Source organism: Saimiri boliviensis, chromosome 2, assembly GCF_048565385.1.
Source record: "Saimiri boliviensis isolate mSaiBol1 chromosome 2, mSaiBol1.pri, whole genome shotgun sequence".
Lineage (NCBI taxonomy): Eukaryota > Metazoa > Chordata > Mammalia > Primates > Cebidae > Saimiri > Saimiri boliviensis.
Window position 1 is genome coordinate 89,653,017 of NC_133450.1, and position 27,825 is coordinate 89,680,841.

The 27,825-nt window shown below is 35.1% G+C and overlaps 1 protein-coding gene across 9 annotated transcripts in view; it reads right to left on the reverse strand.

Annotated features, from left to right (window-relative positions):
• The window catches only part of VPS13C (vacuolar protein sorting 13 homolog C), a 194,741-nt gene that overhangs the window by 140,823 nt on the left and 26,093 nt on the right, over positions 1 to 27,825 (reverse strand). For 6 of the 9 annotated variants that reach the window (XM_039468891.2, XM_074393855.1, XM_074393854.1 and 3 more), the window contains exons 6-18: positions 24,422 to 24,484; positions 17,132 to 17,197; positions 16,662 to 16,771; positions 14,013 to 14,072; positions 11,548 to 11,607; positions 10,648 to 10,728; positions 9,707 to 9,764; positions 8,072 to 8,199; positions 6,347 to 6,453; positions 5,230 to 5,401; positions 3,900 to 3,962; positions 2,506 to 2,635; positions 1,911 to 2,005 (exon numbers count right to left, since the gene is read on the reverse strand). In XM_039468891.2, coding sequence (XP_039324825.2) covers positions 1,911 to 2,005; positions 2,506 to 2,635; positions 3,900 to 3,962; positions 5,230 to 5,401; positions 6,347 to 6,453; positions 8,072 to 8,199; positions 9,707 to 9,764; positions 10,648 to 10,728; positions 11,548 to 11,607; positions 14,013 to 14,072; positions 16,662 to 16,771; positions 17,132 to 17,197; positions 24,422 to 24,484 — 1,193 coding nt within the window. The remainder of the gene's footprint in view (positions 1 to 1,910; positions 2,006 to 2,505; positions 2,636 to 3,899; positions 3,963 to 5,229; positions 5,402 to 6,346; positions 6,454 to 8,071; positions 8,200 to 9,706; positions 9,765 to 10,647; positions 10,729 to 11,547; positions 11,608 to 14,012; positions 14,073 to 16,661; positions 16,772 to 17,131; positions 17,198 to 24,421; positions 24,485 to 27,825) is intronic. The other 3 variants (XM_074393857.1, XM_074393856.1, XM_074393860.1) reach the window with 1 other exon arrangement.

Below are 27,825 nucleotides of genomic sequence, written 5' to 3' on the forward strand. Positions count from 1 at the left end.
TGCACTTTGGAAGGCCAAGGTGAGCAGGTTGCTTGAGCTCAGGAGTTTGAGATCAGCCTGGGTAACATGGCAAAACCCTGTCTCTACTAAAAATATATATATACACACACACACACACACACACACACACACACACACACAAAATTAGCTGGGCGTGGTGGCACATGCATGTAATCCCAGTTACTCAGGTGGCTGAGGCAGCAGATTCACTTGAACCTGGGAGACAGAGGTTATAGTGAGCCAAGATTGTTCCACTGCACTCTGGAAGAATAAGACCCTGTCTCAAAAGAAAGAAAAAAAAAAAACAAAACAGAGAATAAAAATATACTTTACATTATGAGAGAAGAGACTTGCAACACAACTAAAAATGAAAAGCCAAGCCACATTGTAAGGGCAGATATTAACATCCAACCAGCAAAGGCTTCATATCCAGAATATATAAAGAATTCCTACAAACCAGTAAGAAAAAAAGACAACCTAATAATGAAGAGACTCAAAACCCACCTTCACAAAAAAAGCATATTTAAAGACATTAAAAAGTGCAAAACCTCTTTAGTTACCCAGGAAATGCAAATTAAAACCGTAATATTACAACTACTTTTGCATCAACCTAAGACTACCACTATTCATCCCCATTTAGAATGGCTAAAATTTCAAAGACTGATAATGCCAATGTGAAGACATGGAGCAATAATTATCCTCACATACTGCTACTGGAAGTGTTTTCCACGGAAAACTATTTGGTACAATATAATATCAAATATGCTCATATTCTATGACTCAGCAATTCTACTCAGTAAACATTATCTTACATATCCACACTAAAAGACACAAGTTTAGAGCAGCATTATTCATAATAAACAAGAAACAACCCAAATGTTTATCAACAAATGTACAAATAAATAAGATGTGGTATTTTCAAATAATTGAATCCTACACAGCAATGAAAATGAGTAAAATACATCTACTGCAACAACAGGCATGGATCTCACAAGAACAAAACTAGAAACAAAATATATATATAGATAAATAGATAGATAGATATAGAGAGAGAGGCCATTTATAGAAAGATTAAAAATATGCAAAACAAAATCACAATGTCAGTAGTAAAAATCAAAAAGAAATCAAAGATGATTACCATAAAAATCAGGATAATGGTTACTTACAGAGAAGCAATGATGGGGGATGTGGAAGCTTCTAAAGGGGCAGCAATATTTAAATCTTAATCTTAATAATAATTACATAGCTGTTCCCCTTTCAGTCAATCAAATAAGCAGTACATTTTGGTTTTGCTTACTCTTTTATATATGTTATGCTTCACAATTTGAAACAAATTTTTTAAGATAAAATTCTTTAAAGCTTTAATTTAGAACTATAATAAGTACTTTTATCAGGTTATTCTTACATTCACTAAAACTACTTAAATATAAAGTTGGAGGCTGGGCACAGTGGCTCAAGGCTGTAATCGCAGCATTTTGGGAGGCTGAGGCAGGCAGATCACCTGAAATCAGCAGTTCCAGACCAGCCTGATCAACATGGCAAAACCCCATCTCTATTAAAAATACAAAAATTAGCCAGGGGTTGTGGTGGATGCCTGAAACCCCAGCTACTCGGGAGGCAGAGGCAGGAGAACTGCTTGAACCTGGCAGGCGGAGGGTGCAATGAGCCAAGATTGCGCCACTGCACTCCAGGCTTGGTGACAGAGCAAGACTCCATCTCAAAAAAATAAAAATTAAAGTTGGAGAGAAAATTTTAATTGGTAAAACCTGACTGACAGCATTTAACCAATTAAGTAGCAGAGTGAAACTAGCAGTACTTTTATTACTTAAAAAAAACAGTAACTCTAACTCAATTCAATCTAATACAGTACAATGAGACAAAAATACCTCTTAAACCACTTAAATAATTACCTGCTTAGGTAAAGTTAGGTTGTGGGTACTCTCACTATAACCAATGGCAGTGAAGAGTTTATCTTTTTCCTCTGGAGTCATAAGGTCATCAATAGCTATGAAGAAAAAACATTTTAAAAAATTAATTGCATTCATTTGACAGATAAAACTAAAAAGACTAACCAAACTAACAAGTATCCTAAACTCAACAGACATAACTGCTAAAGCTAAACTACCCAGGTAATTTCCTCTAATATGCAAAAACTTCGACTAGTTAAACACATTCTATTTGCTTGCTAAGGTCAAGAAAAGGAAGAGAGACCTATGTAAAAGGTAACAAAAAAATGCTAAACGTTGAGATCTCTAAACATTTTAAATTTAACATAAATACTACACAAACAACAAAAAAAATCAAAGTTTTATTTTAGTCAAAGTTTTATTTTAGATAAACATGGAAATATTCCAGCCTAATGTATTTGCTTATATATTTACCATACTGAACTAATTTATTTCAAATGTATTTCAAAATAAAATTCAACTAACAGGGAAGATATAATTTACATAGTTTTGTTTTTTGTTACTTAACACTGTACAATAAATTTGACTTGGAACTTACTTTCAGGGATCAATGATTCTTCGTCCTTTTTCTTAGACTCTTTCTTACCCCAAAACCCACTAAACCAGCCTCCACGTTTCTCGCCTGTGTCAGCAGACTTTTTCCTTAATTTTTGCCCAGACCGAATGACCTAAAAAAAAAATTTTTTTTTTTTAATTTACTTGAAGAATAGTGCCCTCTTTATTTTCAGGTGTAGCCTGAAAAAAACAATGGTTTACTTTTGTTTGTTTGTTTGTTTTAACACTACGTAACACTGAACCAGTCAAGAAAGCCAGTATTTGCTTAAATGATGCTCACAACATAATTTGGTTAAATGTAGTTCTGCTATCAGTTTATTAATACTTCTAACACCAACTGATAGCATTTTGATGAGGCTGCATTTTATGAGCAATGTAATTAACGTTCCAAGTAAAATGTTTCTAAGTAATGTGACTTCCAAGTTTTCAAGTTAAGGAGACACTAGATAGGCATGTTTATAAAACGAAAAGTTCCTTGAAAGGGACACACCCTAAGAAGTATTAATTTAAAACAATTATATTTCAGAATTCATATACATCGCTGGCTTGCTAACTAGGCAGAAAGAGGGATATAAATTAAAATAGTCCTTGAATCTCATTTCACCCTCTTTTCACAAATGTATCAGAAAGAAAGAAAAAAGAAGAAAGTGAAGAAAGAAAAAAAAAAGGAAGGAAGGAAAGGTGAAAAGAAGAGAGGGAGAGAAGGAACAAGGAAAGGAAGGAAGAAGAAACAAAGGAAAGAAAAAGTAAAACAAATAGGAGATAAAAACCGTAAGTAGGCAGACACATTAGCATGGGAGAAAAACTGGGTAGACAAAATGATAGCAGTAGTATTCTAAGTCGTTAGGAGTATAGATGTCTTTTAGTTTCTTCTTGGAGTTTTTCAGAGTTTTCATCATAAAATTTTTTAAGTGGCCAGGCACAGTGGCTCACACCTGTAATCCCAGGACTATGGGAGGCCAAGGCAGGTGGATCACCTGAGGTCAAGAGTTCAAGACCAGCCTCGCCAACATGGCGAAAACCGGTCTCCACTAAAAATACAAAAAAAATTACCAGGCGTCTATGATCCCAACTACTCAGGAGGCTGAGATAGGACAATCACTTGAACCCAGGAGATGGAGGCTGCAGTAAGCTGCACCCCACTGAACCCCAGCCTGAGAGACAGAGTAAGGCTCCATCTCAAAAAAATGGTAATAAAATAAAATAAAGTTTTCTTTTCCCTTTATGTTAGATTTTTCAGTACTCCAGTTTCTTTTCCCCTGAGAGTAAATTAAGCAATAAAAACCTCAACTCATGAAACTTCAGTATCTTGATCCTAGGTTTAAAGGAAGGTATTAACATGTTTAAAACATAAAATGAGCTAATAAAAATGATTACCTCAACTTGTGCTTGTTGCCTTGCTAAAATTATGTTAAAAACATCTAGAGTTTTCTCCAAGTCCTATAAAAAACAGAGACACTTGTAAACAGGAAACGTAATCACTAGATAAAAGAAATTTTTCTTTTATGATTTCTAGGCATATCTAGTCCATTATCAGTACTTGTGATCTAATGAAAGTATTAGTATAAATCTGAATGTATTGTAGACTTTCAAATTTTTAATTTTGTACAGTAAGAGTTTTCCAAGAAAATAAATCCTCATTAAATACAGTACAAAAATTAATTTTTCTGTGAGACCATTATAATTGGTAAGACAGTCATAAATGTACATGAAAACAAGAATATTTAGAAAGAGGATTTGTTTTACATATTATCCTTATGGTTCTTACCTCTTACTCTCCTCTATTCTTTTTATTATATAGCCATTATACTAAGGGTACCATTACAAAACACGTAATATTTAAGAAGGTAAATTCTCCAAATCAACAAGCAGGCTAAAGCAGAATCTGAAGGCATTTATATAAAAATATGTGGGAGAATCTAACATTAACCAGGTGACCTGTGTTACAGGTGCTTATGTGTTGTCTTATGCAATTCTCCCAACTCTGTAAGACAGATACTGTTTCACTTTATATATGAGAACATAAGACCTGAGAGTTTGTGAAACTTGTGTCCATAAACAGGAGGACACTCAGTAAATATCCAAGTCAGTATCTGAACCCAAATCCATCTGATTCTAACATCTTTTTCTAATATTTCAAACTGGGGATTGTAATATATTTCAGAAAAATAGGAATTCAACTCATTTTTCACCTTATGAATCACTGGTACAAATAGTTCTATAAATGAAATCAGATGACATTGAGAAAATTATATATCCAGTGTGTTTCTACCTTTTAAAAGGAGTAGATAAGACATCCTCTTTCCCGAGAAGTAAAAGCTATTTTATATAAATAATATTTTGAAATATTTTAAAAAGCCACTACCACTTAAATACAGGATTTTTACCAACAAAATAAGATCTAGCTATCTAATAAATGCATTTTAAAACAGCTATGATACTGACTCTCTAAACATTATTATGAAAACCAGACACCTTTCCCAAATCGCTTATAGTAACCTTATTTTATCTGATATTAGCATGGGGAAAAAGTTTTTTTAAAGAAGAAAAACTGGAAAAAAATTCTACATTTTCCCATATGATTCTCTCTCAAAAAGAGGTGAATAATTTTCCTCCTAAAATTATTTTTTGATTCAAATTACACAGACAAGAATATTAAAGGATGATTAGACAAATAACAGCTCTCACTAATACATGCAAGACATACCTGAATTTCTTTTTGTATTTCTTCTGAGACTTTAGACTGTATTAACTTGTTTTTGTAGGCAATTTTATAACTCTTGAGTAACTGCCTGTGCTTTTTTATGTTACTCCATGACCACATTTGTGTATACCTTCTTATATGAACTTCAAGAACAGAATCAATTGCATATTTCCACCTGAAAATCAAATTTTTTAATGTAAATTTGAGTATAAAGATGTAAGAGAAAGTAGAAGAGTCTTGACTTTTTAGATATTAAATTATAAAATTTTTTGTTCTTCTTAACATAAGAGCTCAGCAATTCCCAGTGCAACTGTCTGACTTAAACAGATTTAGATATAGGAAAACTCGTAAGGAAGAGGTTTTGCCAAAGCAAAATCCCAAAGGCACAGAATTACATGTGGAAAATAGTATTCCAGTAAGGTTATAACATGAGTTTATGTGGGTGACTGATAAGCAATAAAACTTTTATAAAAATGTTGAATGTCTTGAACGTTAAGAATTTGGGAACCCCCTGGGCATGGTGGCTCACATCTGTAATCCCAACATTTTGGGAGGCCAAGACAGGCAGATCACAAGGTCAAGAGATCAAGACTATCCCAGCAAACATGGTGAAACCCCGTTTCTATTAAAAATAAAAAAATTAGCTGGGTGTGGCAGCACGCGCCTGTAGTCCCAGTTACTTAGGAGCCTGAGGCAGGATAATCACTTGAATCCAGGAGGTGGAGGCTGCAGTGAGCTAAGAATATGCCACTGCACTCCAGCCCTGGCAACAGAGTAAGACCCTGTCACAAAAAAAAAAAAAAAAAAAAAAAAAAAAAAAAGAAAGAAAGAAAGCAAGAAAGAAAGAAAAGAAAAGAAAAAAAAAGAATTTTAGAACCTAGGAGCAGAAATACAAGTGGATATTCATATGAAAAAAGTAACATGGACATATAAAAGAAGTAAAAGCTGTTTTCCTGTTTTTATAAGTAATCAATATATTTACTATTTGTCTTTTAATATTCTTGTCTCTTTTTTAAAAGTGGCTGAATTATATGGCTTTTAAGGGTCTGTTAACTCTGAGAATATCTAATTACATGATTATATGCTTCTCACAAAATAAAAAAAAGAAATTCTAACTCACCATAGTCGACAATTGGTATGAAGTGGTAAACAAGGCTTGTATTTCCTATAAGGTGCATTCCTAACCATATAATCCACTGATTCCAAAAGGTCGATCATACTTAAGTACTGTTAAAATTTAAAAAAAAAATTTATGACATTGTACATATAAATAAAGACTAATTTCATTCTACTTTTTAGTCTAGTGAGACTCCCAATTCCCAGAACAATGTTGCCTGGTAATCCAAAAATATACTGTTTTTAATCAAATGCTATCAACTACAAGTATACCGTATTTCATCAAATTTAAGACATTTATCAATTTTAAGTTGTAATTTTAGGTACTACTACAAAAGAAAACTGCTGTTAATTAAACTGTCTTATCACCGATATATATATATCCTATTTTCAGATATGCTAAAATGTAAACTAAATGAACAACTTAGAAACAATGAAATATGGTATCTGTAAAGTATGACATAAAACATGTCTGTTTCTAAGACTATATATTTTTCCTCTGGATCATCGTTTCAGCAGTAACTATCTATGAGCTGATTTTGAAATTGCTGCAAAAAATTACTGCATAACTAAAGCAAGATAAAGCTATTTAAGCAGCCATCTTACCACCAAGACAGCAATTCTGCACAGATCTGACAAACAGTTTAAATGGAGGGAAACATACATCCAGAGGTAACATGAAAGCAGAGAAGATAAAGAAAAGGGCAAGTCTAGCTTCCTCCTCTTTTTCATAATGCATTTCTAACTCAGGGTTACCTACCACGCAGCTGTTGATCACTTGAAATGTGTCTAGTCTCAACTTAAATGTATTGTAAGTACAAAAGATTTCAAATATTTGGGGAGAAAAAGATGTGAACTACCTCATTACAACTTTTTACATTTATTACATGTTGATATGATTAATATTTTGGAAATGTTAAGTTTAACAAAATGTATTATTAAAGTTAATTTCACCTTTTTTTTTTAACATTGTTAACAGAGCTACTAGAAAATCTAAAATTACAACTTGCATTACATCTTGATTGAACAGAACTGTACAAAAAAGCTAAATTAGCTAAATCTCCCGTCCTCCTTTCACTTGCAGTTCACCAAGCCTATCACCCCAACTCTCTGGGCATATAACCATGCTTGGGAAACAATGAAGGAAAAAGTTGCCAACATAGCTGTTCTAAAAATTAAAGAAACAGTATTTATAACAGTGTCTTCCACTAAAAACTGAGGAGGGAAAAATACATTAAAATCTTCCATCAACAATTGTGAGTCAAACGGAAATAATGTTATTCCCTACAGTTTGATATGATTCTCCACAATTTAGGACAGGCGTCCCTAAACTTTTTGTACAGCGGGCCAGTTCACTGTCCCTCAGACCGTTGGAGGGCCGCCACATACTGTGCTCCTCTCACTGACCACCAATAAAAGAGGTGCCCCTTCCTGAAGTGCAGCGGCGCGGGGGAGGGGGGGGGGGCGCGTCGGATAAAGGGCCTCAGGGGGCCGCATGCGGCCCACAGGCCGTAGTTTGGGGATGCCTGATTTAGGAAAAGATGAAAAAAAATAAAGAAAATCATTTCTTAAATTTGAAGTTCATATCCCTTCAAACAGAATTTTTTAAACAAATATTAACATAATGAATCCCCCAAATCCACCAAACCACTAGAGAAGTAATAATCACCAATAAAAGCAGTCAAGATTTGAAGCTAATCAAAGCTGCAAATATCCAAATGAATCATACCTGAGGTTTGGTAAGTTCAATGGCAATATTTTGTACTTCTATGTTCCAATCCAGTTTGGGCGCTTTGAGCTCTGATTCTGCATAAGGATTCATGTAGAGTTTTGCAGAGGCTGATACTGGCTGGAAAACTTATATCACACAGGAAGACATAAGATATGCTTATATGCTTTTACATATAAACAAGTATAAATAATTATGAAAACACTGTCATACTAGAAGTAAAGAAAAATGATCAAAAATATGTGTAATAAAACCACTACCAAAAAATATTTCAGCAGTTTAAGCTTCTACTTATCTGCCTAATAATAAGCTTAATGGTTAAAGCGTTATCTCCAAGGGGCAAATTGGAGACCTATGCTTCTAGGTAATAAATGTATGAATCAGACAACCTACTCTTGGTTATTCACAGTCTGCATGAAATTAGGCTTCTCTTCCTTGCTGCAAGACCTTTAATGATTTTATTATTCACTGAAAATACTAACACAAAAGGGAAATAAAATGTGGTAACTCTGTCTTAATCGCTAGCAGAATTTAATAACAAAATCATGAGTAAAATTCATTCCAAAAAAGGAAACTGCTCACCTCTTTATGATTTTCAAAATGATCATTATATACATAACCTTAGAATCAACTAAAGAAAATAATTTTTGGGTCGAGAAGTAATATAAAAAGGTGTACTACGGAAGATAATAGACAGGGGAATGCAAGGTAATAAATGATAAATTTTAACTATGAATAGTATCAAAACTATAAAAACTGTGATATATTATGGTAATTAGAATTTGCTTAAGATTGCCCAAAATTTTCAACTGCTTTATATAAACACTAATTATAAATGGAAAATGCCTAAGAATAAAATTGTAGATTTTTCTTAACTATTTCTTATATCAGTGAACCTAAATGCTTTTGCAAACAAGCAGCACTTGAAAGTTTTGTCATCATAAAATACAGGGATCTATATAACATAAGTGCCAACTATTATCCAGAGGCAATTAGTTACAAAAGAACATGAAGAAAACAACAGTGAACCAAAGTAACATAGAACAACATGAATATGAAAGCTGAGAACAATCATAAAGACATAATAAACCAACAGCTTCATTAGAATGAAACTGAAATAAAGAAAACAGATGAAAAAAATAAACAAGTAAGGAGGAAGCTTTGTTAGAGATCTAGTTATAAAATAAAGGTGAGGCTGCCCAGAAACAGAAAAGCTCACAAAAAAAAAAAAAATCTCTAGAGTGGCTGGTTTATGTTAACACTGCAATAGTAACATGGTAAGGGTGACCTGAATACCAGGATCTCAGAGATTAAGTTGTTTTTTTTTGAAAAAAGAAAGAAAACCTAAATCCTAAAACAAAGAATACAATAGCAAGCTAAGAATACATGGAATTCAAACAAGGTTGGCTATAAGGAATGAACTACAGCCATACTGCCCTTCTCTCTCTTACTCTCCAGTGGTGTGTGTGTTATCTATTCCTAAATAGTTATAACACAAACATGCTGTATCATAATACTAAGGTATAAAATTAATAAACTTTGACAAAGTAACTTTACCACACAGGTATGTTAAAATAATGTATTAAATTCTATGTTTCTTCCTATAATGTGAAATAAACTTTTACTATTACTTACTGTATTGATAATTTGGAGGTATATTTCCACTTGTAAGAATTTCATTTTTCAGCTGATCCTAAACAAAAAATATGAATGAGAATAAAAAAGAAAATGCACACATACTCAGCCACATACACACACACACACACACACACACACACACACACATACACACACACAACTTGGTTCTTACATCAGTATCTTTGTTTCTTTCTTTGTTACTGGTAGTAAGAAAAATACGCTGAGCATTATTTACAAGTATAAAGATACAGAAGCAGACAATTTTAAGAATTCCGTATGTCTACAAACAATCATGTAGTATGTCCCCTCTGACTCTGAAGAAATGTACATAAATGTATATCCATACATTGGGATTTCAGACGCAGTCTAGTCAAAGGCAAATTAGGTGGTAAAGTATCTTTCTGAGAATTAAGAGATGGAACACTGAAATTTAGCAAGCTCTAAAAATCCAACTGTTCTTCCTTTATCCGTTAATAAACATGACTAAAACTGGTTTAGCACACTGAAGTTTTGAATTAATCTTCTATTATTCAGAAAATATCATCACAAATGTCTAAAACATTTGTCAAAGATATATGCTTATATCGGAAAGTAACATCTTTATAATCTTTATAATACTCTTAATCATTCTAATATGAAATATCAGAATATAACCAGAATACCATCAAAATAAGAATGTAAAAAAATCAAAAATACAGTCTTAATTTAATACTATGGGCTCTGATATCATTTCCCAGTGAACCATTTTACAAAAATCTTAAACAAAAGTGCTTTTCTAAAGACACAAAGATTTGAAAGGATGTTTTTCAAATTTCTGATTTAGTGAAACACAAGTTAAACGAATAGCTGATATCCTTTCCTCATGAAGGCCCTCTTATATTAAACAAATTTAGGGAGTGGGAGTACAGTTAACTCCTCCAAGCATACATGAATATTACCAAAATCTGCTCCCTTGATCTCTGGTAAGACATGCTGCAGTTTACATTCCAGTAGGCGCTAAGACTATCAAGCCGTATAAGCTGTAAGAGAAAAATGAAAGAGATCAACCACACTGAAATTATGAATCAATATTAAAAGATTATTCTCATATTCACCACTCCAAAATTATCCAAATGCCATTTTGAATTTTTAAAAGAAAGAAAATAATACAAAAATGAGGGGAAAATATATCCACGCTATTCAGACTTCATTAAGTCTAGCATTTGCTAAATTGTGCTTTGAAGAATACTATTTCCAAGGAACTCATTCATTCAATTACCAAATATTTGTTGAGAATTTAGTATTTAACAGACCCTGTAAGTGTTTCGCTAAAAAAAAGACATGATCTCTCCAGCAGATACGAATGGCTGTTTGCTGAAAACAGGTGGTAGGAGAGGAGTCTATTATCAACACAGTGGAAAAACTATGTACTAAATATCCCTCTTGGGGATTCACGATGTTTGTTAACATATTTAAAGTATTGTGAAGCTCTGTAGTTTAAAATAAAAAGAAACATGTCGGTTTAATTATGTATAGCTTAGTACTTCAATCACTATTCTTACTTGAGCAGAGAATATCTTGTCTGTAACATCTAAAAATATCTCAATATCTAATGTTCATAAAGTACCATTTGGGAAATATTAACTGTATCCAGTATCTTCATTTGATAGATAAAGAACCTAGATCTCAGAACTGGTAAGTGATTACAGAAGGTCACATAGTAAGCAGCACAGCCAAAACTAGACCCCAGACTTTTAACTCACACCCCAATGGCACATGATGCTCCACCAATGTTTCTTCAAGAAAATAAATTAAGAGCACCTAGAAAACTAACAAAAATTTTTATTCCAATATAATACCTTGTATATAATTTTTTCTGCTTCATTTAATATGCATGGAGTCCAGTGTTCATTTGCAGTCTAAAAGGAAAAAAGAACACCTGTGAAATGTGTTATAGACGTCATACAACAGTGCTTTAATACCTGTAAAATGTAACGAAATAACTTAGGAAGAAAAGACATCTAGTTAATGTTAGTTAATATTAGCTATATATTTCTTTACATATTTATAAGACAAAATCAAAGAAACAATGAAAAGAGAATTGGTATGGTTCTAACTTAACTGAGTTCATTCACTCAGAAAGTAATTAATGAGCTACTATGTGTATTACTGGAAAGAATTGGGTATAAATGAAAACAGAGAGCCAGCCTATATACTACTGAAGACGGTACATATTCTTTTTTAAAGAAACAAACAAATAATTGTTGTAAAATAGGAAGAAAACCAGGACAGTATGGAAATTACAGCATGACCATGTTTCTACAAGGACAGCACATTCAGCAATGCCAAATACTAAACTTATTTAGCAGCAAGCGTATTACTGAGAAACCTGTTAAGAACTGTTTCAGTGGAGTAGTAGAGTGAGAGTAAAATGGGTAAGGCATTGGTAAGATAGGTTAAGATGAGATCCAGATCAGATGTGGGAATATAACTTTAGATTTAAAAGTTAGATTGTAACTGCAAAGAAAAACAAATGGTATGGATACAAAGAGGTAGGTCTGCTAGTGCTGTTGTTGTTATAACAGCCACTGTAACAGTTGAAGCAGGAAATAATTGAGCCAGACAATGTGCCAAATGTTTTCATAAACTACCTCATTTAATCATCACAAAAACCCTAAAAGGTAGATACTATGCTAGTGAATGAATGTGGTTTTGACAGAAGGAGATTAACATGGTAACCAGTACAATATTATTTTGCAGGTCTTTAATAAAATATAATAGGAAGCATAAAAGAGGGAGTGGCAAATTCTAAGAAGGAAATGAAAAAGAATGAGAAAGAAAAGGTCATATATCACATAAGTATTAAAACTTGAGTAGAATCACCAGCCAGGCAAAGGGAAGAGAGTAATACAGACAACTAAAGCAGAATCAAGAGTCTGAGCAAAGATACAAAGGGTCAAACAACAGCAAACACTAAGGAAACTACATATTCTTATGCACTAGTATATCTGTTATCAGAAAATAGGAGATATATGACCATTTTGTATTTTGTGCATTGTTTGCTAGAAGCGCAAAGTTACTATGCTCCCTTATGAGCAATATCATTAGATACGGTCTTCTGGAACAACTCTTTCTCTATCCTTTAGAACACAGATTCAACCCTTGTTAAAGGTGTTACTGCATACTTCTTTTTGTCAAAAGTTTCTTCAAATTCATTTCCGAAATGGCAAAGGATAAACAGTATATTACACGCTAGCTTCCTTCACTTCCTTTCCTTTATTTCTTCAGCTTTTTCTTTATTCTTTCTGCTCTGTTCTTCGACTCAATGTGTGTCTCTGCTTCTCTATATGCCCACAACATTGTTAAGCCCTCCATATAACCATGTCCTTCTTTTCCTGTTTCTCTGGCAGTCTACTGCCCTTCCTTTCTTCTTCTTCTTCTTTCCCTACTGAGGCCTTCTCATATAAGTAGTAACAAGGCAAACTGGTCTGGTATCATTTATGGTTCACTGTCCTTAACTTTAAAAGTATCTAAGTGAACCACATCTTCTCCATAGCAGAACCTAATTCAGCTATCTGTCTTCACTTACATACCCTAAAACATGTTTCCTACCACTTAGTTGCCCATAATAGAAAAAAAATGTGCAGCCCATATATATATATATATTATATATATAATATATATATATGTATATAAAATAGTAAAATATACTGATGGTGAAAAAATAGAAAAAAATCCAGCCTATATATTTTATATATATGTATATAGATGTCCAGCCTATATGTATATTTAAGGGTAGAGAGTTGTGTGTGTATATATATATGTGTGTGTATAATATATATACACAACTGTCTATCCTTAAAGACCATTAAAAGAAAAACTTATAAAATAATCAAAAACAATTAATTTACACATAGCCCAGAGATGCATATGTACACACGTACACACAAACATATATATATATATATATATATATATATATATATAAAACCTACTTAGAAATTCCATCTACCTATACCAAAGACGAGTACATTACTCTACAGAAATTCATCTTCCCCTACTTTCCCATGTTTAAGATACAGCTTTTTTCTTTCAAATTATTCAATAATGATATTTTGATTATATGGAAAGACAATTACAAATAATTTTAAAATGTAATAATAGCATCACTAAAAATGTTAAACTTCTGGAAAAGTTGTAGCATGGTAATACATTTAAAAAATCATAGTTCTTTACAGTACAGTTAATTTTAGACAATTTACCCTGTGACTTCAGAATAATACTTTACAGGTTCCACAGAAGTTTTAAATAAAGCAAACATTACCAATAGACTAAGCTCTCCCAGTGTGACACCAAATGAAAGAGGCCGCTTTGGATCAGTGACCTACCAAAAAAGAAAGGATAAGAGTAAAAAATACTGATGGTGAAGGCGAATCCACGTCCTTTACAATAAGCAGCAAAGAGGAATGTGTTTACAAGTCATACAACTCAATTGGATTTGTCTTCAAGTTTTTGCTCTATTTCTCATCTTCAATATCTAAGTTGCAATCCACAGTGCTTAAACTATACCACAATGTGCACAGCATCACTGTTTTAGACATCTTAAAGAAAAGTCTTATAGAATTGCTTGGTCATGGCAGAAACTAAGGAAATTACGGAGAAGGGAAAAAGATAATGTTCTAAATCATCCAACTGGGATTCCACAGTTTAGTCACATACACTTTTCTCAAATGGAAAAAAATCCATGTGGTACAGTTGAGAAGTCTGAATAGTTTTATAAGTCATTTTTAATTAACATCAGATATATGATGATTTGTGGCAAAGTATTTTCCTTCATTCCCACAGTCATCTTTTTATACTTAGAGATAACTAGCTCAAAATAATTTGCAGCTCGTTCTGAAGAAACTGTCATTAGTTTTATTAAAGACAACCCTCAGTTGCTAATGTACTACCTATAAACCATAGTTATTATCCAGTGAGCATGTTTATGATAAATTATTATATTTTCTCTAAACCCATTTCTTTATTATTATTATACTTTTAAGTTCTGCGGTACATGTAGAGAATGTACAGGTTATATAAGTATACACATAAAATGGTGGTTTGCTGCACCCCATCAACCCACCTTCTACATTAGGTATTTCTCCTAATGCTATCCCTCTCCTAGGCCTCTACCCACTTCTATCCCTCCCCTAACCCTCTACCCGACTATAGGCCTGTGATGTGTGATGTACCCTTCCCTGTGCCCATGTGTTCTCATTGTTCAACTCCCACTTATGAGTGAGAATATGTAATGTTTGGTTTTCTGTTCTTGTGTTACTTTGCTGAGAATTATGTTTTCCAGCTTCATCCATGTCCCTGCAAAGGACATGAACTCATCCTTTTTTATGGCTGCATCGTATTCCATCATGTATATGTGCTATATTTTCTTCATCCAGTCTATCTTTGATACACTCATTTCTTAATAAATAATTTTGTAAATGAAAGAATTTCCTCCTTTTTAAAGGCTGAATGGTATTCCATTGTGTATATATACATTGTATTTATCCATTCATCCACTGATGGGCAATCTTCTCTAGAGTGAATAGTGCTAAAATGAACAAGGGAATGCAGCCTTTTCTCTGAAATACTTATTTCAATTCCCTTGGATACATAGGAATTGAAATCAGTATCCTCTTATCCTCGGGAGATATATTCCAAGCTCCCTAGTGGATGTCTCCAACCACAAATAGTACCAAACTCTAAATATGATATGCTTTTTCATATATATATAAACCTATGATAAAGTTTAATATTACAAATTAGAAATGGGACTGCTAGATCATATAGTAATTCGATTTTTAGTTTTCTGAGGAAACTCCACACTGTCTTCCAAAATGGCTGGAGTAATTTACATTCCCACCAACAGTGTATCCAGGTTCACTTTTCTTCACATAAGATTTTAATGATAATGATAATTATTCTACTTTCATAATGTGTTGAGTACACTTTATTTTCTTAAGTTTGTCATCAATAAGGCATTTATTAGTTAGATTTCTTTAAGACGTTTATTTGTTAACACACTTCATTTTAATGATTCCATTAAGTCAAGAGATAAAAGTCGGTATGACAGAGACGGTGTTTTTTGAAAATCTACAAGTTTCTCCTGCTGACTTTCAAGTTACACAGGGAACTTATCAAGAAAAGAAAAATGAAATCTAGAAATGTCAGTTTTGCTTTAACTGAATTCACACTTAAAGCAACTTTAAAACAAAAAGAATGCAAACTGATTTTTCGAAGCAATGAACATTTCCAAGTTCCTAGATAAATGAAAAAATTCAAGATTTCTTACGTTTCAAACTTTTAAATAAAGCAATATATATTGTTCAAAACATGCGTTACATTTTAATTAAAATCAGCCAGTTAAACAGTTCTTAATCAGTTGATGTTACACTTCTGATTATGAGTGAGTTTGGTTTCTTTCGTGCAATTACTGTTCCACGTGTGTGTGAATAGCTGTGGGTGTTCAATCCAACTCAGTGGAAGGTAAAAAAAATGAGACTACAGTCAGGTGACCAGAGTTTTAGTCATTTTTTGGGCAATTAACATTACTAATAGTTTTTTCATCACCTTTTAGAATTAACTCTTTTGTCACCAAAAAGCAAAAATTAGTTCCTTAAAGTTTTAATATGATGAGTCTCAACATGTAAAACAAAATTCAAAAAAAAAAAAGAACACAGGATAATTGAGGACAATCCAAAAACCTCTTTTATCAGCTTCAGAAAGGAACCATGGTAATGTTATAGTATATTTATGTACATAAATGCTCAATAAAACTAGCCTAATACAAGAACATATGGTAGTGTACTCATAAGAAAAAAATCAATCTTGGATTTAAAAATGGGTACAGATAATCCATATGTAGAAAAGTCAAAAATATTATAAAATGCATATTTAATTATTAACTTAAACTGAGTAAATAAAAATTACTTACATCATCTTCATATTTAATGTGAATGTCTGTGATTTTTACTTGTACATTTTTTATTACTTGAGTCGCCAATTTTTCCACAAATGTATCCTTTTTGGCTTCTTTTGGCTTATCTATTAAAAAATAGAAAAATACAAGCTCAAAAGTTGAAATTCTCATACACCTCAAAATTAATTAATGTATCAAAATTAATAACCAAAGGACAGCTAAGGCACTACTCAATGGAAATTACAGCCATAGTGTCTTTATTTATATTTTAATACGCATTTCCAACCTAAAATGTGGTTTTGTGGCATTGTTGTTTATATTTAATGCCTGTAACACCTCTTCCTAAAATGTTTTTGAAGTTATACTGTTTATCTGACATTCATTTCACCTTCCAACTGAAATCTAACACTCATTTCACATTCCAAATCAGAAATAAAGTAGCAATGTATATAAACAACACCATGGTATAAAACTACTTTACCTACCTTTTGAACGATCAAGACCTTTAAAAGGTTTCTTAAAATGCTTTTTGTGCTTTTTACGTTTACGTCCTTCTCAGTGGAAGCATTTTAGTGAGAAAAGGATAAAATTCAAGTTAGCAGACTACAGGACAGAAAAAAAACAGAATTCTTCCTGACAGCAAATTCTGGCACAACTCACCTTACCTTACTCTACACTGACCTGTTACTTCAATATAAACACAAATTCACCAATCTTCTTCAGTCTAGAATAACCTTCTACAGTAAAGAATAACCTTCTTTAATCCAGAAAATAAATCGGCAGGTGTAATTATACTAAAATTGGAAAAAAACTCCATTCCCAATGCCATTTATAATATTAATGACTTTACAAAGTTACACTTTAATTTCAATATTACCAAAATATTGGAAATGTAACAATGACAGAATATAAAACTTGCAGAAGAAGGTTTTGATAAACATAAGGTTGGAACATAGGCATACAGATGAAATGAAAGGTAAGCTGGCAACAGATGACTTCCTCTGGATAATACACTTCACACACAAAATTATTTAATGACTCGAGGATATAAAGAATATTCAGTGGGCCTAACATCTACATTGGACTGTACACTGAATTCGATTAGCAATTTATTTAAAACCTCATTCTCTTTTGACACTGCCTCACTGCATTCTGGCATTTACCAATACCTGTCTTACTCAACTTACAAATCTTCATACTCAGCTTCGTACCAGGCATCACCCCCAGTCTGAACTCTTGAGGCAGTCTGTTTTATCAACTGGTCCCTACTCTCCAGCCTCATCTCCTACTAAAGGTCCTTCTATACTGTGATCAGACTGATGTGTTTTAAAAAACTAATTACAGCTTGTAAATCTCTTGCTCAAAATTATTTACAGGCTCTCTGCAACCTGCCAGACAAAATTAAAATGTGTTTACACAATAAAGAATGTCCTTTTGTGATGTGATCCCTACCTCCCTGTCCTGTTCTCTCTCCTGCCATGCATCCTTGCATTGGATACTACAGAAATATTTATACTTTCCAAAACAAGCCATGCTTTCTAATGCCTAATGCCTCTACATATATAATTCCCTGAACTTGTGTTGCCTTCCCTGAAGCTCTTCACCAGGCAAACTCCTAGGCAGCTTTTAAATCTCAGGTCCAGCACTACTGCCTGTGTGAAGCCTTCTTAAACTCCTCCAAGTAGCCCCAGGGCCTGTACCTTACACAGAACTGCATAAACAGTGATTATAATGTATCTGAAGTGTTTGTTCAATTGTCTTGCCATCAGGCAGAAGACTTCATTAGATCAGAGATTATTCTAATACCTGGGCACAAAACATACAATACTTAACTGTTCAAATGGATTAAAGAAAATCCACATCCAACTAAATTAATATTATATATATTTAAGAGAATAATTTGGCTTGAAATTTTTAATTTGTTCTTCCTTGATTTTTAAAAGCAAATTGTTCTGCCACTATAAAAATTAAAAAACAAATCCTGTACTACAAAAATAAAATCCTCAGTTTCAAGAAGAAAACATTTAATAAGTAACGTAACACAATCAGGATAGTACTATACCAGTAATTCTTGCCACTGTAAAAGTCACTGACTCTGTTCTATTCATAAAATATACATTAAAAAAATAAGTTCTCAAAGAAATGCCATTTGAAAAGAAACAAGTAAGAACGCCAGACTAGCTATGAAAACCATTCCACTTGATAGAACAGCTTTCAAAGACACAGACTCAGCTGCCAGGGTTTAAATTCTCTTCTTACCCGATGAAATTATCTTTCTGGTTTCATACCTGTTCTAGCCGTATATTCTGTCTTTCATCTCAATGGCAGATACACCATGTTTAAACCTGTCTAAACAGTTTAAATCTAATTTTAGTGCTATACAGCACTTTAGAAAAAAATTTCTAATTAATCCAATAAATAATGAATTCATGATTCTCAATCACACACGAAAGCAGTTCTCAAACATTCTGGCATCGCAACCCATTTAACATTTAAAACTTGAGGACTCCAAGATGGCTGATTAGGAGCAGCTCAGGACTGCAGCTCCCAGCAAGAACGCAGAGGGTGAGTGGACGCAGCATTTCCAGATAGATTTTTATTGCCCACAGACCTGGAGATTCCCAGGCGTAGGAGCCCCATGAGTCGCCAGCACGGCTGTTGTGGCCAGTGCGGTGGGTCTCTACACAAAATACATGGGTCCAGATGCCGTTTTAGCTGGCGACTGGAGCACCTGGGTGACAGAGTAGCCCATTCGACTGATAAAACGGGGACTGAAACAGAGAGCCAGGCCAGGAGATTCCCAGGCAAAAAAAGTGCCAAGAATATCCAAGCGGCTGTTTCAGCCCGTGCAGTGGGTCGCCACAGGGGAAATCACACAGATCCCAGCGCCTTTTCCACAGGCGACTGGAATGCCTGGGAGCCAGAGTCACCCATTCAACTGATAAAAAGGGGACTGAAACAGGGAGCCAGGCCAGGAGATTCCCGGGCAGAAAAGCGCCACAAATCTCCGAGCGGCATTTCAGCTGGCACAGTGGGTCTCTGCACATAATCTCACACAAATCTGGGCGCCTTTTCAACTGGTGACTGGAACACCTGGGAGACAGAGTTGCCCGTTCAACTGAAAAAAAGGGGACTGAAACAGGGAGCTAGGCAAGGAGATTCCCTGGCAAAAAGCGCCACAAATCTGCAGCAGATGTTTCAGCCAGTGCAGCAGGTCTACACACAAGAAATCACACAAATCCAGGCGCCGTTTCAACTGGAGACTGACGCCTGGGAGACAGAGTCACCTATTCAACTGAAAAAAATAAGAGGGGTCTGAGGCAGGGAGCCAAGTGATCAGGCTCAGCCGGTCCCACCCCAACAAAAAACAGCAATCTCAAACACTCTGGATTGAGAGTTTCACAGCAAGCACAGCAGAACCCAGGATGGGCCAGCTCTGTGGGGGAGGGGCGTCCACCATCACCGGGGCAGTTCACCGCTACCAAGGTAGTCTGCTATTGCTGAGGCAGTCCGCCATTGCCAAGGCAGTCCGCCATTACAGAGAGACTCTGCCCTTACAGAGGTGGGCCACCACTGCCGAAGCAGTTCTAACTATAAACAGGACTGCAGGGAAATTCACACGGCAGCTGGGCGGAGCCCACAGCTGCTAAGCAAAGCCTCTGCAGACAGACTCTGACTAGGCTGCCTCCTCACTGGGCAGGGGAGCCCTGAAAAAAGGCAGCAGCATGCCAGAAACTTAAAAATAAAGCCCCACCTCCCCGGGACAGAGCACATGGGGGGAAAAAAAGGTGTTTATGAGTTCTGCTGCAGCAGACTTCAACATACCTGCCCAGCAGCTCTGAATGGAACAACGGAGCTCACAGCTCAGTACTTGAGCTCCTATGAAGGACACACTGTCTCCTCAAGCAGCTCCCTGACCCCCGTATACTCAAAGAGTCTCCACATAAAGGAGAGCTCAGACTGACATCTGGTGGGTATCATTCTGGGACAAAGATAGCAGAAGAAGAAACTGGCAGCAACCCTTACTGTTCTGCAGCCGCTGCAGGTGATCGACAGGCAAGCAGGGCCTGGGGTGGACCTCAGCAGTCCTACAGCAGAGGGGCCAGACTGTTAGAACGAAAACTAAGAAACAGAAAGAAATAACTTCATCATCAACAAACCGGACATCCACTCAGAGACCCCATCTGAAAGTCAACAACTACAAAGACCACGGGTAAATAAATCTACAAAGATGGGAAGAAACCAGTGCAAAAAGCATAAAAACACCCAAAACCAGAACACCTCTCCTCCTCCATGGGATCACAACTCCTCACTACCAAGGGAACAAGGCTGGATGGAGAATGAGTCTGATGAATTGACCGAAACAGGCTTAAGAGAGCCAAATCAAGAATGAACTGCCATTCATGATTGCTACAAAGAGAATAAAATACCTAGGAATACAACTAACAAAGAATATAAAGGACCTCCTCAAGAACTACAAACCACTGTTCAAGGAAGTAAGAGGACACAAACAGATGGAGAAACATTCTATGCTCATGGGTAGGAAGAATCAATATTGTGAAAATGGTCACACTGCCCAAAGTAATTTACAGATTCAGCACTATCCCCATCAAGCTACCAATGACCTTCTTCACAGAACTGGAAAAAACCACCTTAAACTTCATATGGAACCAAAAGAGAGCCCACATAGCCAAGTCAATTCTAAGCAGAAAGAACAAAGCTGGAGGCATCACACTACCTCACTTCAAACTATACTACAAGGCTACAGTAATCAAAACAGCATGGTACTGGTACCAAAACAGAGATATAGACCAATAGAACAGAACAGAGGCCTCGGAGGCAACATCACACATCTACAACCATCTGATCTTTGACAAACCTGACAAAAATAAGCAATGGGGAAAGGATTCCCTGTTTAATAAATGGTGTTGGGAAAACTGGCTAGCCACATGCAGAAAGTAGAAACTGCACCCCTTCCCGACACCTTACACTAAAATTAACTGCAAATGGATTAAAGACTTAAACATAAGACCTAACACCATAAAAACCCTAGAAGAAAACCTAGGCAAAACCATTCAGGACATAGGCATAAGCAAGGACTTCATGACTAAAACACCAAAAGCATTGGCAACAAAAGCCAAAATAGACAAATGGGACCTCATCAAACTCCACAGCTTCTGCACAGCAAAAAAAAAAAAAAAAAAAAAAAAAAAAAAAAAAAAAAAAAAAAAAAAAAAAAAAACAGTAATTAGAGTGAATCAGCAAGCAACAGAATGAGAAAAAATTTTTGCAATCTACCCGTCTGACAAAGGGCTGATAACCAGAATCGACAAAGAACTAAAACAGATTTACAAGAAAAAAACAAACAAACCCATTCAAAAGTGGGCAAAGAATATGAACAGACACTTTTCAAAAGAAGACATATATGAGGCCAACAAACATGAAAAAATCCTCATCATCACTGGTCATTAGGGAAATGCAAATCAAAACTACATTGAGACACCATGTCACACCAGTTAGAAAGGTGATCATTAAAAAATCTGGAGACAACAGATGCTGGAGAGGATGTGGAGAAATAGGAACACTTTTATACTATTGGTGGGAGTATAAATAGTTCAACCACTGTGGAAGACATTGTGGCGAATCCTCAAGGACCTAGAAAAAGAAATTCCATTTGACCCAGCAATCCCATTACTGGGTATATATCCAAAAGATTATAAATCATTCTATTATAAGGACACATGCACACAAATATTCATTGCAGCACTGTTTACAATAGCAAAGACCTGGAACCAACCCAAATGCCCATTGATGATAGACTGGACAGGGAAAATGTGGCACATATACACCATGGAATACTGTGCAGCCACAAAAAAACGGTGAGTTCGTGTCCTTTGTAGGGACATGGAGGAACATAAAAACCATCATTCTCAGCAAACTGACACAAGAACAGAAAATCAAACACGGCATGTTCTCACTCATAGGCAGGTGTTGAACAATGAGAATACATGGACACAGGGAGGGAAGCATCACACACTGGGGTCTGTGGGGGAAAAACAGGGGAGGGACAACATGGAAAGAAATGCCAGATATAGGTGATGCGGAGGAAGGCAGCAAACCACACTGCCATGTGTGTATATATGCAACAATCTCACATGTTCTTCACATGTACCCCAAAACCTAAAATGCAATAAAAAATAAAAATAAATTTAAAAACTTGAGAACTCTAAAGAACTTTTTATTTATGTGGGTTATAAATACTGATAGTTACCATATCAGAAATAAAAACAAAAAAAATTATGAGTTTGTTTAAAAATAATAAGCCATTACATAATACTAAGTTTTAATGAAAAAAGTGGCATGGTTTTACATTCTTACAATTCTTTTTAGCATCTGACTTAGTAGAAGACAGTTGGATTAGCATATCTGCTTCTGCCTTCAATCTTTTGAGATATGTTGTTTTCATTTAAGGACATGATAAAAATCTGATCTCATTCTAGATACATAACTGGAAAAGGGAGGAGCATTTTCAATGCCTTTGCATGAAATTATAGATATTATATCAAATTCAACAAGTGGAAGTTTCTTAAAGGAAGTTGCATCATGGAATCTGAAATCCTATCAATGAATTTTTCATACAAATTAAAATCAATTAGTCCATCTTGCACTTTAAATGAACCCTTTACACATGTATGTTTTTTATCATCCATTGGAAATGCTGCTTTACTGAATTATGCAAATCTTCCAAATCTCAAGTCATTTCATTATTTAACGTCAAAAGTTACATCTGTTAATATTACCACCAATCTCATCAGAAAAGTCTTAAAGTATTACTGGGAAGCTGTCAATCTCAAGGTGACAAATAGAAGTTTTCCAAAATTCTACTCAAGAGCTCAAATTTTATCATTGGCAACAAATACTGCCAGTTGTTTTCTTGAAGTGGTTTTGTTGAGGTGTCTACCAAACAACCAAATCTGAAGAACGGTAGTCTGTGATTCTTCCAACTAAAAATGGTTTCCCAGAAAAAAAAGCAACTAGCTCAGCTCACAACTCAAACATCTGCACAAGCACTTTTCCTTGAGACAATCATCTTACTTCAGTTTGCAGAAATGCTTTAGGCATACTTTCTCTGCTGTTGCACAAAATATCAGAGACATGCTCAAGGCTTGAAGTTTATTAAATCTGAATACAAACAGTAAGACTTTAATCTCCATTTTATGAAGCCTGAAATTTCAATATGTTGTACAGAACAGTAGGCTAGAGGTACTTTCAGAGCTACTACAGAGGTGAAACAAATCAAAGAGGCCATAACAGGAAGCTCAGAGGAACACCTCCTATCAAGGGTCTGAATTTTTTTTTTAAATCCACTTTATTGCTTTTTATGTTTCAAAACCACCACTATCAGAGAAGAACTGCTTAATTCAGAAACTACTTAATTCAGAACTCTAGAACTAAAGTCAAAAGGGTAGCCCAAATCTGAAAGTTATTTGTAGATCACATTATAAGCCTCCTAAGAACAGTGAATCATGTTTGTTTACCCCACAAACATCCAGCATCATCCAGCACAGTGACTGCCACAAGAAGACACTCAAATATTTAGTGAATGAGTATTTCCTTTCCTCAGGAAAAGGAAACAATGGTAAAGGGGGAAATCACAAAACACATTTCCATATTTTCTAAAAGGATGGCATGCCATCAAATGGACTCCATCAGAAGCACAAGCATATACAAGAATATGTTTATACAGTTGAATATAATTAACCATGCATACCCACCAGGCTTGATGTCCTTGTAAACAAAGTTTTCCAAGCCATATATAAACTCCCCCGAATGTGTGCCTGTATCCACATGGCAGCAGTAATCAAAATGCAAAGCAATTTAAAGACACCTTTAATTTCACATGTAAAATATGACTAAACTTAATTTCAAATAATTAGAAATCATGTAACAGGACAATTAAAATTTGGTGACACAAAAACTATTTCTAAGGAAATATTCATAGTGACATCATTTTTGTTCTTTTAACACAAAAACTTTATTTTCATAATATTAAAACAAAACTAACAACTAAAATTATAAAAATCATTTCAAATTATGTGAGGCAGGTAAATATCAATTATGCCTAATAGCTCACTGAAATCTTTGACAAGTTTTCAAACAGTACAAAAAATCTGCTATTTTGGTTCTCTTTTTGCATGCCATTTTGCCCATTTTCAGAATAAAATATTACTGTGATATTTGACACTAATTTTACAGTCAGCTGACATGATTTCATCTTACTTTAGTGTGATCTGGTCTCTTTAGATACACTGTTTGAATCCTTTATATCCATTCCTGTTAACGATGGCTAGACAGCATCTTCAACATTGCTCTCCAAATCCAGTCTACCCTAGACAACACTGCAAGTTTAAGTTCCTTAAATCATAGCTCTGATCATGTGATTCCTTGGACTCTTGTTTTTTTTGAGACGGAGTTTCGCTCTTGTTACCCAGGCTGGAGTGCAATGGTACAATCTCGGCTCACCGCAACCTCCGCCTCCTGGGTTCAGGCAATTCTCCTGCCTCAGCCTCCTGAGTAGCTGGGATTACAGGCACGCGCCACCATGCCCAGCTGATTTTTTGTATTTTTAGTAGAGACGGGGTTTCACCATGTTGACCAGGATGGTCTCGATCTCCTGACCTCGTGATCCACCCGCCTCGGCCTCCCAAAGTGCTGAGATTACAGGCTTGAGCCACCGCGCCCGGCTCCTTGGACTCTTAAAGAAAGAAAAAGGAAAACTTACTTCCCCACTGGCTACAGATGAAAGTTCACATTGTACAGTGTTAAGAATACAAGATCTAGAGCCAGACTGGGTTCACATTCTAGCTCTACTATTTTCTAACCATGGGACCTAGAAAAATTTATTTAACTTTCACTCTCCTCAACTGTAAGATGGGAACAACAGCACTTACACAGCATGTGACTATTAATGGGTTAATTCATATAAAGTATTTTGAGTGACTGGTGAATAATAAATGCTCAATAAAGGTCAGCTGCTTTCACTGTCATTACCATTAACATCATTAGAGCATGCAAATCTCTTAAAACTGATCTAAACTTAGCTTTCCAACCTTAAATTCATCTAATCTCTATCAGACTACCAAACTGTTAGCTGTGCCCACAGATGATTTATACTTTTCCACCTCACTGCCTCCTGTACCTAGAATGCCTGCCCTCCTTTTTGCAGATCCATCCGTTAAACCCAATTGAAATACACACCTTCACAGTATCTACCCTGATCTCTTTGACTGTATATGACATGTTCATTCTCAACTCCCATAAAACAGTCTGTACCTCTGATGGGACTCAACACTTTCTTTTGCTTATTATTATGCAAATTTCCTATTTGCCCATTAAAAAGTAAGGTCTTTGAATTGACAGGAGGGTCCAAGGATTCTGTAATTTTTTTTTTGCTTCCAACAATGTACAGACTGGCATCAGACTTTTTTCAAAAGAACCTGGAAGCTAGAAAACATTGCCTCCAAAATTACAATTTTTAACCTAGCATTCTAGCCCCAGACACATCAAACAAGAGAAGGTAAAACACAAAGACATTCAGCCTTAAAAGAATTCTCAAAATTATACCCAATGCATCCATTCTTAAAAGATTCTAGATGTGCTCTAGCAAAACAAATGAGTAAACTAAGGAAGAAAAAGACGGCAAAGGACCTAGGAAACAAGGAATAAATCATAGAAGAGCAATTAAGACCAGTCCTAAGATGACAACTGTGCTCTGGTCTAAAAAACAATCAGTTCAGAGGGGAAACTCCGAAAGATAAGAACGTGGTAGACAGCATCAACAGATGGCTTTACATGATTGGAAAATAATATCAATAATCAGATAACAGACAAATTTTATGCAGCATGTGAAAAAGAATTAAAGATACATTTACATATAAGACTAAGCAAATAACAAAGTATTCACAAATTCAAGAAAACCAAAAGATTGTAAAAGAAAGGAAATACAGTCATAGTACACTAATATGGTTTGGATACTGGTCCCCTCCAAATCTCATGTTCAAATGTGATTCCCAAAGTTGGAGGTGGGACCTGACATAAAATGATTGGATTAAAGGGGTGGGTCCCCCATAAATGATGACATGCCTGCTTTCACTTCACCTTCTGCCATGATTGAAAGCTTCCTGAGGCCCTCACCAGAAGCAAGTAATAGCACCATGCTTCCTATAAAGCCTGCAGAACTGTGAGCCAATTAAAACTCTTTCATTCATAAATTATCCAGTCTCAGGTATTCCTTTATAGCAATACAAAAACTGCCTAACACATATATCATCTAACCTGCGCAGTAAACAATAACTGTATTGTCACAGTAATCTAAGTACTGACTAGTAATTGGTCAAAAATTATGATATGTCCTTATTATGAGAAAATGGGAAGGAGAATTCAGGGTGCAAGGAGATAGTAAGAGAAGTAAACTCCTTCACTACTGTAACAGAAAGTCCTAGATAATGCCCTATATTAATAAACTAGATTAATGACAGATGTTAACATTGCTAAAATATATATATTATTAACTCAGGCGGAACATTATAGCTTACGCCTGTAATTCCAGCACTGTGGGAGGCCGAGGCAGGCAGATCATGAGGTCAAGAGATTGAGACCATCCTGGCCAACATGGCGAAACCCCGTCTCTCCTAAAAAATACAAAAATTAGCTGGGTGTGGTGTCGTGCACCTGTAGTCCCAGCTACTCAGGAGGCTGAGGCAGGACAAGTGCTTGAACCCGGGAGGCGGAGGTTGCAGTGAGCCAAGATCCCGCCACTGCACTACAGCCTAGCGCCTGGTGACACAGCAAGACTCTGTCTCAAAAAAAAAAAAAAAAAAAAAAAATATATATATATATATATATATATATATCTTATTAACTCAAAGGTGTTGATCTGAATGAACTGCCATTTTTTGTCATGTCTTTTTGGCCAAAATACTGATTTTCAAGTGTGTGTACATATTACTTCGATAAAATTCAACACCTTAGGTACAGAATCTAGCATTTGCAAATCTTTTGGACTTACTAGGAATTTAATCTTTCTCTTTATGATAGCCTTCACAGGAAAATAAACTCACTCCAATGAAATAAAAGGAGAAAAATATCAAAGAGTTTATTTTTACAGTTGAGTAAATTT